Genomic DNA, 14,378 nt, shown 5'->3' on the forward strand with positions numbered 1-14,378 from the left:
GTTAGAACTGGTGTCCTGCCCTACCATCAATGTTATCCACTCTGAATTTTCTTACCTACAACAACCCTTATTATCTTTAATTCTTTTAACCCTACTCCTCCCTCCGACCATGCATGCAGGTTTTCAATTGGTCACATCGAGCCACAGTTCAAGGAAGGCAAACTCATGGCTGCTCAGTAGTGTAGAGAGAACTCTGAGTGATACAGGTTTCAATAAATCTTTGAGAGAGAAGTCACCTTACTCCATGTTTGGAGAACCATAAATAGATCACTTTGAGACAAGGGTCCAACCACTGCTTCAGTGGTTCTTCATTGGTAAAGGGTTATCTGTGCTCCTCTTAGGTTTGTGAGCCCTGATGTAGCAGCAACGCCTGTCTACGCTGTAGTTTCAACAGGCATTTCATTGGATGTTGAGTAATTAGTTAGTGTGCATTTATAACTGCAGAAAAACTGTAATCCAGGAACTTCTGAAGAACCAAGGTTGAGTAACCACTACTTGAACGATTGACACATCTCACTGTGGATTGTGATTGCAGACAAATAATTAGAACCAGAGTATTTGAAGTCAGTATAATCATTGCTTGAAATCTCACTGTGCAATTATGTTTTATTTTATTGTGGGGATTTTTTTTTTTTTTTACATTTTCAGTTCCACATTGATTGCTCATTTGTACCCATAAAATTTCACTAAACAGTGAAACAATCGGAACTGGGATTTTGTCAACCAATTTCATTGCACTTTTGTTTGGATTAGTTTTATTGGATTTTTATGTGATGTTATTGTATTCTGCATTCTTCTTGATCACTTGCTTTTGCCTGGAAAATGGTTTCCATTGTTTCATTATGACAACCGTACAGTCTTAAATTTGTAAGAATAAGGTACATTATGGTCATACATGTCATCTGCTAATGGACGAAGTGGGCGTTGCTAGCGAAAATTTACCAGAAATCCCATCCACAGTCTCTGGTTTAGAAATAAAGCCTAGCCTACACAGACACACAATCTTCCTTGTGCAGAATTCTCCCTTTAAAGGAGAACTAAACTAAAGAAGTAGCTAGAAATGTTGTACATGATGTTTTGTGCTTCTGTACCAGCCCAAGGCAACCACAGCCCTTTAGCAGTAAAGATCTGTGTCTCCAAAGATGCCCCAGTAGCTCCCCATCTTCTTTTCTGCTGATTCACTGCACATGCTCTGTGCTGCTGTCACTTACTGAGCTTAGGGACCCACTCACAATATACAGTACACATAGAATAGAAATGTCACAATATAAGGCTGATTAGTAATTAATACAAATAATTACTACATGGCAGCACAGAAACCAGTGCAATTAGCATCAGAATTTAATAATCAGCAAACCTGTAGCATCAGCTTATATTACAGGGGAAGCTCATTTTCTGCTGGATAATTAGTGACGAGCCCTAAGCTTAGCTTCTCAACAGCCAATCAGAGCCCACTGAGCATGTGAGTGTCACAGACACTTTCCAAGATGGTGACCCCCTGTGACAAGTTTGAAGTCCTGGATCATTGCTGCTATTGACAAGCTGAAACTTTAGCCTCATGCAATAAGTTTACTATATAAAATATGGCATTTTTAGCCATATTAAATTTTAGGGTTTAGTTCTCCTTTAAGTAAACATACTATTTAGGAACAGTAAACGGGGAAGGCTGTTGTCTGTAATACATAGTCAATATGAGGCAAATTTTCTAAAATTCACTTTAATAAGACACACCAAAAACTCAAATACCGGGCAAAACATCAAATTCAACACCATAATGTAAATATAGAAATGTTTTTACATTTTTTGTGATTAATATATGTAAACATTTGTGTATCAAAATATATATATATATAACAAATATAGTGCCTCTTATTAGTTAGCTTTAACAAAGGTTGTATTTAAATGTAAAAACCGTCATGATTCTTCTTTCTTTTCCTTATACTGTTTCATGCTGGAATCTCCCACGAGTTCCTTCAGTCTTGATAAATGGTGCAACGCTCTGCAGGAACACAAAACAAAATGCCAGTCCATATGATGGCAGTTATTCTTCTGGAACTGGGAAATAATGGGCCTAAAACGATTGTGAAACGATACAAATTGGTTAATTAAATGAACACCTACTTCTGTAGAGACTTATTGACCGGGAACATTTCTTGATCGAGGGGCCGTAAATCTTCATCGGCTTCTTTGGAAACCTTTATTAGGATAAACATGAAAAAGGGTTAGTTTGGATGCTGATGTGTGGTTTTATATAACTAGTTCAAGCTAGAGTCCTGCGCGGGTCCATTTTTTGGAACCCATACCCGCAACCTGCAACCCAGACCCGCAAACCGCATTCGTATCTGCTTGGACCCTCTACCCGACCTGCAAGTACCTTATCCGCAACCTGGACCCGCTGACCATCAAGAATCAGGTGCCATCATCGGAAGTAGGCGGGATAAAAAAAAGGCGTAAAACAGGAAGTGCAGTCATTGTAAACCGGAAGTGACATCATCGGAAGTAGGCGTGATCAGAAAAACGGAGTAAAAATCTCTATTGAGAAGACCAGCCGACCCGCGTCTATACCCGCACCCGGAACTTCTACTTTAACCCTCGTGTAACGGACCCGCTACAGGACTCTAGTTCAAGCTGTGAAGTCTTAGAGCAAAGATTCCGCAGAGCTAAACTTATTGCTACATTGTTTCTGTTGTGCCATCTAAAGGATGTGCATTTATTTTAGGGATGCACCAAATCCAGATGTCGGTTTGGGATTCGGCCTTTTTCCTTCTGCATATGCAAATTAGGGGCGGAGAGGGAAATCGTGTGACTTTTTTTTTACAAAACAAAGAAGTAAAAAATGTTTTCCCCTCCCTTAATACTATACTTTTAATATGAATGAATTTAGTTACAACAGCGCCACCTGCTGGTCAGTTTCCCACCAGTCTGACCACCAAGTAGTCAAGGAAGTTGTCAGGAGAAAGAAAGAGGCTGCTCTGATGTTTTTTTTTTCTTCTTGTTTTCTAATTTTTTTCATCAATTTTACATTCACTTGTTTTAAAAGTTTACTTATCCTTTAAGGGGATTATTTATCAAAATCCAATTTTTTCTGATTTTTTTAAAGGAGAAGGAAATGCTTTGTGCACTTGGGGGTGCCAAATGTTAGGCATGAGTGAATGTATTGACTTACCTGAAACCCCGGGCTGGTGCTCCTATCAGCAGAAAATAGCACCGGCCCGGGGTTATACCAGTGAGCACCACGGAGCCATCCTCTTCCGGCTTCCTCTTTCTTCAAATTACCGGGGCCAGACGCATGAGCAGTAGAACTAAATAGCAGACTTTTTAGTTAAAGTTCGGCTTTTCGTTCTACTGCGCATGCACAGCCGTGAGAAGAAAGAAGAAGCCAGAAGAGGATCTCTCCATGGTGCTCACTGGTATAACCCTGGGCCGGTGCAGTTTTCTGCTGATAGGAGCACCAGCCCGGGGGAAGTCAATACAATCACTTGGGGTGCCTAATATTTGGCACCCCAAGTGCACAAAGCCTTTCCTTCAACCTTTAAGTAAAAAAAAGTCCGACCAAACTAGATTGTATCACTGAAAAACTTGATAAAACTGGTGTGGGAAAAAAAGTTTGTGTTTTTGAAAAAAAAAAAAAAAAAAGAAAAAGAATATTTCCGGTTTTTATATACTCGCGCATCTGCGTGCCCCGCCCCCTTCTGTGACATCGGGGTAGGGTCAGGTGTGGGTTCTCGGCGATTAGGTGTGGGCTGAGTTTTTCTCGACATCACTACTGCCCAAGTAAATATTGGCAACATAAATCTACTGAATATTGAGCCTAAAATAGTTGTCAACTTCATGTCATTAATGTTTGCCAAGTCTTTTGTAGAAATCTATAAACTGTACAAAATGCAATTCTACGCTGAAGAAAAGTTCATTGTCCCCCAAGTACTTACTTTATGAATTTCCTCTATTTGTTCTGTGGTTTTTCCCTGGGTGAAACTGTGTTGGAACGTCTGGAGATTGAACAGCATGTGTTTCAGCGCTTCAACCGGACCATGGTGATTTCCCCCTGAAAAAGTGCTCACCTAGGGACATTAAACAATTACAGACAACACCATCACTTGTACATTACATTAACTGTATTATAAGGGATGATGTACCCCCTACTGTAAATGATAAGGATATTAGAAGTCACTGAGGGGTTGTTCTGTGACCATATAAAGGCACAAGGCTGCAGGCTGAGTTATACAGGGAACTCTGAGTATCACTCATGTATTATAAGGGATAATGTACCCCCTACTGTAAATGATAAGGATATTAGAAGTCACTGAGGGTTTGTTCTGTGACCATATAAAGGCACAAGGCTGCAGGCTGAGTTATACAGGGAACTCTGAGTATCACTCATGTATTATAAGGGATAATGTACCCCCTACTGTAAATGATAAGGATATTAGAAGTCACTGAGGGGTTGTTCTGTGACCATATAAAGGCACAAGGCTGCAGGCTGAGTTATACAGGGAACTCTGAGTATCACTCATGTATTATAAGGGTTAATGTACCCCCTACTATAAATAAGGATATTAGAAGTCACTGAGGGGTTGTTCTGTGACCATATAAAGGCACAAGGCTGCAGGCTGAGTTATACAGGGAACTCTGAGTATCACTCATGTATTATAAGGGATAATGTACCCCCTACTGTAAATGATAAGGATATTAGAAGTCACTGAGGGGTTGTTCTGTGACCATATAAAGACACAAGGCTGCAGGCTGAGTTATACTATGCTGAGTGGAAGGCAAGACAACCCATCTCATCATAGGACACAGAGGTGTATTTTTTACTTAGTAATTGTGTGGCTTTTGCAGGGTGTGGCGTGCAGTCAGTTTTTGCAGGTATCACTCGTATTGACTATCACCTCCCCTCATTTAATTAAAGGGGTGGTTCACCTTTAAAGAGATACTGACACCTGAAATTAAACTTTTTTTTACATCTATTATAATATTGGCTTTGCAAGCTACTTCTAACTTTGCCATAAAGTATTTGCACAATGCTTTTACATTACCAGTCTGATCCCCCATGTTCCTGTATGAGGGGGCTGCCATATTTGTGCAGCAGGAGTCCGTTAGCATTAGAAACTGTAACTAACAGGCTGAGATGGGACAGTCAGGTTGGCAAAGTCAGAGTGTCAGAGAGTCAGGCTTAGGAACTTCAGCTAACAATTATATACAAAAACAAACCTCTCAGCAAAAAATGATCACCATGACCTATAGGTAACATTTAATGTACATTCATATGCTAAAATTCATTTTTTAGTGTCAGTATCACTTTAAGGTAACTTTTATTATGTTATAGAACGATCAATTCTAAGCAACTTTTCAATCGGTTTTCATTATTTATTTTATACAGTTATTTGCCTTTTTCTTCTGACTCTTTCCAGCTTTCAAATGGGTGTCGCTGACCCCTTCTAAAAAACAGATGCTCTGTAAGGCTACAAATGTATTGTTATTGCTACTTTTTATTACTCGTGTTTCTATTCAGGCCTCTCCAATTCATATCCCAGTCTCTTATTCAAATAAACACATGGTTGCTAGGGTAATTTGGGCCCTAGTTACCAGATTGCTTAAGATGCAAATTGAAGAGCTGCTGACTAAAAAGCTAAATAACTCAAAAAACTTCAATAATAAAAAATGAAAACAAATTACAAATTGTCTCAGAATATCACCCTCTACATCCTACTAAAAGTTATCTCAAAGGTGAACAACCCCTCTAATACTGTTAATACGATCCCAAACTGAGCCAGAGGATCCCACTGGACTGTAAATGCCTCTGGTTGCCTTTGCTTCACTATGGAGCAGGGCAATGCCTTAAAGAGCGGTTTATCAGCATTACAGGTTGACCTTACCGAAGTCCTACAGGCCGTGTGGTCTTTCGTCAGGAAACCATCAGTATCTTCGACAGATTTGGATTGTGAGTAGATTCCCAAGTCACTGTCTTTGCTTATCACTTGCACTGGAGATTTCCTACAGCAAATACATATAAAGGGGGCACGTAAAAGAGTGCCCTGCATTGTATAGTATATTGGCCAATAGAGTCCGTGTATTATGCCACACTTTAATTTACTTCAATTGAATTGTTTCCCTCCACCACTTGGCTACATCCTTCTTTATTACCTTCCAATGCCTTTATACTGTGTTACAATCTCCGCAATCTCTACCAGAGAGTCTTGGGGAGGAATAGCAGACAGATAGACAACCATTGGGCATGACCACAGCAAGCTGAAAAGAGCTACATAGTAGCAGATGAGTTGTTCACATTACACCTATGACCATGCCACCTGATGAGTTTCTAATTAAAGCATAAGTAAACCTTGAAAATAAGTGAATGTAAAACTGATGAGGGGGCTATTCTAAGCACTTTTGTCATTTACATTCATTATTTATTTTGTTTTAATTCCAAGATATTAAGGGATCCATGTACTGTTAATATGAATGAATTTTGTTACAACAGCGCCACCTGCTGGTCAGTTTTGGATCATTCTGACCACCAAGTAGTCAAGGAAGTTGTCAGGAGAAAGAAAGAGGCTGCTCTGATGTTCTTCTGCTTAGGAATAAAATTAGAAACTTTTCTCAAATCTTTCCTAAGCAGAAGAACATCAGAGCAGCCTCTTTCTTTCTCCTGACAACTTCCTTGACTACTTGGTGGTCAGACTGGTCAGAAACTGACCAGCAGGTGGCGCTGTTGGAACAAAATTCATTCATATTAACAGCACCTGTATCCCTTAATATCTTGGAATAATAGCAAAATAAATAATGAATGTAAATGACAAAAATGCTTAGAATAGCACTCTCATCAATTTTACTTATTTTAAAGGTTTACTCATCCTAAGTTTTGGTCAGTCTAGATATAGGTCTAACCCCAGCTGGCAGACAAAAAAAGCTAATCACTGATTGGTTGCTGTGGTTTACTGCCCAAGAGCAAATAACCTGCAGTAAGTTGTCTGTTTCATGTGGTTCACCTTCAAGTTAAAGGGATACTGTCATGGGAAAACATGTATTTTCAAAATGCCTCAGTTAATAGTGCTGCTCCAGCAAAATTCTGCACTGAAATCCAATTCTCAAAAGAGCAAACAGATTTTTTTATATTCAATTTTGAAATCTAACATAGGGCTAGACATATTGTCAGTTTCCCAGCTGCCCCCAGTCATGTGACTTGTGCCTGCACTCTTTAGGATGGAACTACTTTCTGGCAGGCTGTTTCTGCTACTCAATGTAACTGAATGTGCCTCAGTGGGACTTGGATTTTACTATTGAGTGCTGTTCTTAGATCTACCAGGCAGCTGTTATCTTGTGTTAGGCAGCTGTTATCTGGTTACCTTCAAATCGAACTTGCAGTACAGCAGTAAAGAGTGACTGAAGTTTATCAGAAAACCAATTTCGAATTGTCTCTGAATATCCCTCTCTACATCATACTAACAGTTTAAAAGGTAAACAACCCCTTTAAACAACCTATTTGAGCGATCCTTTGACTTTGGAGTGCGCCACAACGACTTGGATGTGACTAGTTGAAAACAACCCCTTTAATACATTACAAATCTAAAGGAGACTACGGTGCATTCATATGATCTAGTATGATAAAAGTGAGTTTCAAATCAGTTTCACTCTCAAATACAGATTCTTATCTATAGATTCTGCAAATGGAGTTCCCTTACACTGGATATGGAATATTTTCCCATGACCTTTCAGCCTCCATGAAATCTTCTGTCTGAGGGCTCCGTTCATAATGCAAAGGGCTCGAAATCTCTGCCTTGAAATTGTCACCATCTTCTGGTTTCTGTAGTAGCAAATCGAAATTTTCACCTACGAGGTTGACAATGTGAAAATAGTTGTTTAGCGATGTTTAAGCTGAAAACATTTTAACATCGTTAAGTGCATTCAAAGTTTCTACAGGGAAGAAAACAGTTTAGAGACAAAAGGACAGTACAGGTAAGGGACTTATTATCCAGAATTCTCGAGACCTGGGCTTTCTGGATAAGGGATCTTTCCATAATAATGAGATCTGTCTGCTAAAAAATCATTTAAACATTACATAAACCTTAGCTGAGATCAAGTGCAAGGTACTGCTTTATTATTACAGAGAAAACAGAAATCATTTGTAAAAATTAGAATTATTTGATTAAAATTGAGTCTATGGGAGATAACTTTTACTGTAATTTGGAGCTTTCTGGTTTCTGAATAACGGATCCTATATTGGCTTACAATTAGGGATGCATAGAATCCAGGTTTGGGATTCAGCCTTTTTCAGCAGGATTCGGATTCGCCTGAATCCTTCTGCCCGACCGAATCTGAATTTCCATATGCAAATTAAGGGTGGGGAGGGAAATGTGTGACTTTTTGTCACAAAACAAGGAAGTAAAAAATGTTTCCCCTTCCCACCCCTGTAATCCAGGGATTTGTCTTTTTTCAGCAGGATTCGACTGAATCCTAATTTGCATGTGCAAATTAGGGGTGGGAAGGGAAATCGTGTCACAAACAAGGAAGTAAAAAATGTTTTCCCCTTCCCACCCCTAATTTGCATATGCAAATTAGGATTTGGTTCGGTATTCAGCCCAATCTTTTGCAAAGGATTCAGGGGGTTCGGCCGAATCCAAAATAGCGGATTCGGTGCATCCCTACTTATAATAAGCACACACTTACTTTTCAGAGGTGTTTTCGGGTGACCAATTGCATGTTTGCTTTCTTTAAGTTTGTAAAATCCTTCATCATCACTGTACGAAACACGAGTTGGGTTGTACGAGCAAGTCCCTGCTCTATGTAATCTTTGATTAATTTCCGAAAATAAAACATCTTGATTGGACTTGAATCTATCAAGGCTTAGTTCGCTGTCTGAATTAGAAAGGAGGCCGTGGTTCTTTAGCCACACTGGATATTTTGCTTCAGGAACGCTCGTTATCCCAGAAACACTCAGCTCAGACTTATGGCTCGTTAGCCACCTTGGATAATCTTTTGTAGGCAACAAAGTTTTTTGTCTTAAACCAGGAGGCGTTAATACCATGGTTTTGTTCCCTCTGGCAGCAACATGTCTACTATATTCACCATTATGTCTTTCTTTGTGGGAACCATACGCAATATCATTGTAGGTCTCACGGTCCATCAGATGAAGGTGCCGCTTGCTATAGGCAGGGGGTGTCTGCGAAGACTTTTGCTTTCTGAAAGAAGGTCCGTATATTGTTTTGCGGGTTCCGCTGTGCTTGTGCTCAGACTGATAAGGCCGATACAAAGGCAAGGATCCATCAGAAGGGAAAGAGATCAAATCATCCGTGGTGAGGCTCAGGAGATCTGCGTCTCTTGTGAGAGGTTTTCTTCTTCTGCTTGACACGGACGGCTGGTGCTGCAACTCTGTATTCAAAGAAATTGGAAATAAATAAAGAATTAAAAAGAAAAACATAAAATATCAACCACACAGATTTCACTGAAATGGTCATCATGATAACCAGCACTCATCCCTGTTAATTGGTTTAAAGAAAAACTATACCCCCCAAACAATGTAGGTCTCTATTAAAAGATACTGAGTAAAACAGCTCATGTGTAAAACCCTGCTTCATGTAAATGAACCATTATCATAATAATATACTTTTTTAGTAGTATGTGCCATTGGGTAATCATAAATAGAAAATTGCCATTTTAAAAAATAAGGGCCGCCCCCTGAGATCGTAAGATTCACTGTGCACACATACAAACCACATGTAAGGTCACATGAGCCAATTAACAGACAGAGTTCTGCCTTTTGCTTCCTCACTTCTTCCTGTTACAGTTAGTGTTGTAGTATTTCTGGTCAGGTGATCTCTGAGGCAGCACAGATAGAGTCACGAAATGGTGGTTCAAGGCAAGAGATGTAAAAGGGCAATATTTATGTAAATATATATTCCAGTTTGGTAAGATTCTTTAATATGTCATTCAATTTGATATAAACTATCTGTTGCTTAAGTATTCATTTTGGGGGTATAGTTTTCCTTTAAAGGAGAAGGAAAGGCTAAAATGAAGTGAGCTTTACCAGAAAGGTCTATATAAATACACCAGTAATCCATCAAAGTAATGCTGCTCTGAGTCCTCTGTCAAAAGAAACAGCACATTTCTTTCCTTCTATTGTGTACTCATGGGCTTCTGTATTAGACTTCCTGTTTTCATCTTAAACCTCCAGGGCTAAGGCTTGAGCATGCTCAGTTTGCTCCTCTGCCCTTCCCTCCTCCCCTCCCTGCTGTAATCTGAGCTCAGAGCTATGAGTGAGCAGGGAGAGACTCAGGCAGGAAGTGATGTCACACCAAGCTAATATGGCAGCTGCTATCCTAAACAAACAGAGAGAGTTTCTAGAGCTGTTTACTCAGGTATGGTAAAGCATTCTGCAGAATAAATATAATCTTATAGTTTGCACTATTGTGGCTAATCCATTGGCAATAAACTGCTTTGCAAGCTTTCCTTCTCCTTTAAATTATTTAATCTCAAATCAGAGCTATGGTCATATCTAAGAGCTTAAAAGAATGCCATCTGATGAAATAAGAAAATATGTGTGTGACTTCTCATTAAATTAATACATTGATTCTTTGAGATTCATCGTTATTTCCCCTTTATATAAGCATTATTTCAAGGTTTGATGATGCAGATGAATGAATGACGCCAAAGCATTTCTGGGGAATAATCGTGTCTGCTTTTGTGCTCGTGGGGAATTTGCAATTTGCTTTATAGAAAGAAAACTGAGTATTATAGGTGTGATCCAAACTTAGGACACAGAGCCCTGTCAACATTCAGGTTTCCATTAGGGATGCACAGAATACACACTTTTGGATTCGGCCGAACCACCGAATCCTTCGTGAAAGATTTGGCCGAATACCGAACCAAATCCAAATTTGCATAAGCAAATTAGGGGTGGGAAGGGGAAAACCTTTTTTACTTTCTTGTTTTGTGTCAAAAAGTCCCACGATTTCCCTCCCCGCCCCTATTTTGCATATGCACATTAAAAATTCAGTTCGGCCGGGCAGAAGGATTCGACCGAATCCGAATCCTGCTGAAAAAGGCAGAATCCTGGCCGAATCCTGAACCGAATCTTGGATTCGGTGCATCCCTAGTTTCGATATCCAATGATTTAAACAAGATCTTATTTCAGTGTCTTGTGTAGGGTGGTTTGGTTATTATTTTGCATTTTGCCCCAATCCATGAGAGTCTTTCAAACATCAGCATTTATGCAGAATTTAGGTTTGGCCAAGTCCTTGGTGGTCAACCGAACCGATCAGGCCTACAGATTAGTCTGGAGAGAAACAGCACTGGTCAAAACACTCTTGTACATCTCTCATCACTTGCAATGTTTTCTGATAGAAGCCATTGGCTGACAGACGCCCCATTTTCCTTTAGCCTTAAAGCCATAGGACTTACGTACCCCTTTTTTTAATAGGTTGGTTTAAGCGAGCACGACTGCTGATCTTTCCAGCTTTGGTTTCTGTAGACAGGAGACCTTCCTCATAGTCCTGGATATAGTCCTCCAGAGCTTTGCTGGCAGAATCATACAACCGGTCCTTGTACGTCACAGAAGTATGTGAGCGAGAGGAAGGGCCTGTGCTGTTAAGGCTACAGCTGGCCAGGAGTGAGGAAATGGATGCCGTGGAATCCGGAGAAACAGATCCCGCCATGTTTAACATCATAACTGCTGCTCGCCAAACCGTGTTTCTAGCTGCAAAGAAGAGTCAAAAGATGAGAAAGGTTTTCAGCAGAATTTGGGAATTACAAGGAATCTTTATTATGTTGTTCCTGCTGCCCTGTCTGCAAAATTAACCTTTACAACAGCGGTGTAACTAGATGTTACTGGGCCACACGGAAAATTAATTTTAAGGCCCCCAACATATCACGAGGTTGTCCTTTTTACAAACATATGTTAAAATTGCTCATTAATTAGGGCCTCATGGGGCCCCTTATTCCTCCTGGGCCCCCTGCAGCCGCAGGGTCTGCCCTGTCTCTTAACCTTGGGTGCGCAGATGTTGCTGAGGGACCCAAGGAAAAGAAGCAGGGCTCTAGAGAATTAGCTATGATTAATATCATGAGAATGATATGGTAATAGTTTATATATTGTGCTGGAAATTCCCTTATGGTTGAGGCACGAGAAAGAGTAATACAATAGAGGAGATTGGTCTAAATGGTCGGCAGGAATCGCTAAAGGAGGGGAGGGCATCAAGTACTTAACTGAGGATATCCAGGAGGAGGAGATCCCCAACTGTCCCAGGTTTTGGACGAAACGAATCCACAACGTTGTGACCTCAACACCGCGGACTTGGATAATCATATGTCCAGATCTCTTGATCTGGCGGATCAGCTAGAGCGAGTCGAGGAAAAGGATACATAACGGGTTCTAACTAATTGGGTCTCTGGCAAAGTCCAGGACGGCAAATACACTTATAAATAGTTATTGGGATACGACCATCAAGAGGAAGGTAAGACTAAAACTGGGGCACAGGAATGGAAGGAGACTCGGGTTAGGATTGCCAGAGAACGAAGTCGTTGAAAATGTACGAGTTAAGGTCTATCCATAACTAAAAACAGGATTTACGAAAGGGGACGGGAGTATTTGCTAGGTTGAAGCGAGGAAATATTGAGGGGGAAGCTGGCCAGAGCTTGGCCCTGTGCAAACAGAGTTGGACAAGTGGGATACATTTCACTGGGGGCCCACGGGATGAAAAATTGTAAGCCTGGCCGGGAAGATATCTTGTGAGGGATGAAAGAAAGTCGGGGTATGATGGGTTAGCGGATCATAGCTCAGAGGCTTCTCTAGGACCGATACACGGATAATGTGAAGCGGATTGGGGTTGGGATTAGCACTATGAAATAGTACTTGTCAATGCAAAATAAAACACTTTGGGCGGTCTATGGGGACCTATAGGACTCCACAGCTTAATAGGGCATGTCACCTTCATTATCAAAACTGGATCATAATCAAGGCAGTAAGAAACCAACAGAATGGGTGGGTTATGAAATTGGAAAGAACCTGCGCCAGGATTGTGCAAAAATGGGACACATGTAGTAGGACGTGGCCACGAGTGGCGGTGTCAAAAAAGAAAAATCACGATGGGTTTTCCGCGCCGGCAAATCCTTTCGTTGCTCGGGCCTCGCTTTCTTATTCCTGAAGCAATGTGTGGGAGAGGGCTATGGAAGGTGCGCAGGACCTTACCTAACGAAAAAATCTGCCGCGGGATCCCGTCAACGCGTCGCCGCCCATCACGCCACCCATGTGGTCCCGGGCTCGACCAATTCACACGCCCCTTCTGGGGGGTCCGATACCTTGGGCCGTAAGAGAGAGGCTGGGTGGAGGGTGCTTTTCGTTATTAGCTATAGAGAATGCGTAAGGAGCCCAATAGGTCCTTAACGCTAACGCAGGCTGTATTGCGACCATAGGCTTCCCTTATAGTAGTCGCAGCTATGCACAAGGCATGACTGGCTTAGTACATCATAGACTGTAACAGTGAACGGTGGGAAATGGAAAAATACAAGAATAGAAAGTACAGGCAGGGTATAGGCATAACCCATAAGAAGAAGGCTTTTGGGGAGGTTAGATCAGAGGGATTGGTTGATGGAAGGACAAAGAACCTAGAGAGAGGGGATTTGCTAGGCATTAATAAGAACACCAAAGCATAAATGATAGAGGCAGAGAGTTGGCTCTAGGAGCTAAGAACCCTAGAGCAGGGATTGCTGCAGTGTGAAAAGACCCACTAGGAGCAGGAAAATTGGCCGGAAGGAGAGAAAAAAAAAGAAAAGAAAAGAAAAAAAAGAAAAAAAAAAAAAAAAGGAGGGAAACCAGAGATAGCTCGATCAGGGATATGAGGCTCGAAGAAAGCACTGGAGAGGAGTTAGGATGCAGGAGAAACCCATGAGAGGCAGTGTGATCTGGCAGAGGAGGAAACGTAGAGGCAGTATTGGGCTGGCAGGGAGAGGAAAGACCCATAGGAACAGGGATGGGGACGGAGGAGAGAAAGACAGGGCTAGAGAGGGGGATTGGCCTGCAGAGGGAGAAGACGCCAGGACCAGGGGAGATTGGGCTGCCAGGAAGGTCGGTACTCGTCGCGGCCCAACTGAAGAACTTCGAGGGAGGATCTGAATCCCCCTAGCAGAGGGTGGCGGGGTGTATAATTTATGATAGCCATCCGTGCATTCTCCATCCAGAGCGAGTAGACGGTCCAGAAAAACAGCACAAGCATCCTCGCTTTCTCACAGTCGCCGACGAATGCCGTAATTATTGAGGCCGCGGAACCGCCCACATCTTGTCCTTCAGACCGAGAGGCGGGCCAGTGATCGTATGAGGCACTCTTAGCAAGAAGGCGCCGCTGATCCCAACTAGGGTGCACGACTAGAGGGGGAGCCACTGGTCACCC

The 14,378-nt window shown here is 41.5% G+C and overlaps 1 protein-coding gene across 1 annotated transcript; it reads right to left on the minus strand.

Annotated features, from left to right (window-relative positions):
- Positions 1-1,708: 1,708 nt before the first annotated feature.
- c18orf54.S (chromosome 18 open reading frame 54 S homeolog) lies at positions 1,709-11,770 on the minus strand. The gene is made up of 7 exons (XM_041580625.1): positions 11,402-11,770; positions 8,668-9,369; positions 7,683-7,830; positions 5,877-5,994; positions 3,930-4,061; positions 2,122-2,195; positions 1,709-1,999 (listed from the first exon to the last, which is right to left on the minus strand). Exons 1-7 carry the CDS (start codon positions 11,661-11,663, stop codon positions 1,915-1,917), a joined length of 1,521 nt encoding a protein of 506 aa, XP_041436559.1. The 5' UTR covers positions 11,664-11,770; the 3' UTR covers positions 1,709-1,914.
- Between the last annotated feature and the right edge of the window lie 2,608 nt (positions 11,771-14,378).

The sequence above is a fragment of the Xenopus laevis genome, chromosome 1S, assembly GCF_017654675.1.
Source record: "Xenopus laevis strain J_2021 chromosome 1S, Xenopus_laevis_v10.1, whole genome shotgun sequence".
Classification (NCBI taxonomy): Eukaryota; Metazoa; Chordata; class Amphibia; order Anura; family Pipidae; genus Xenopus; species Xenopus laevis.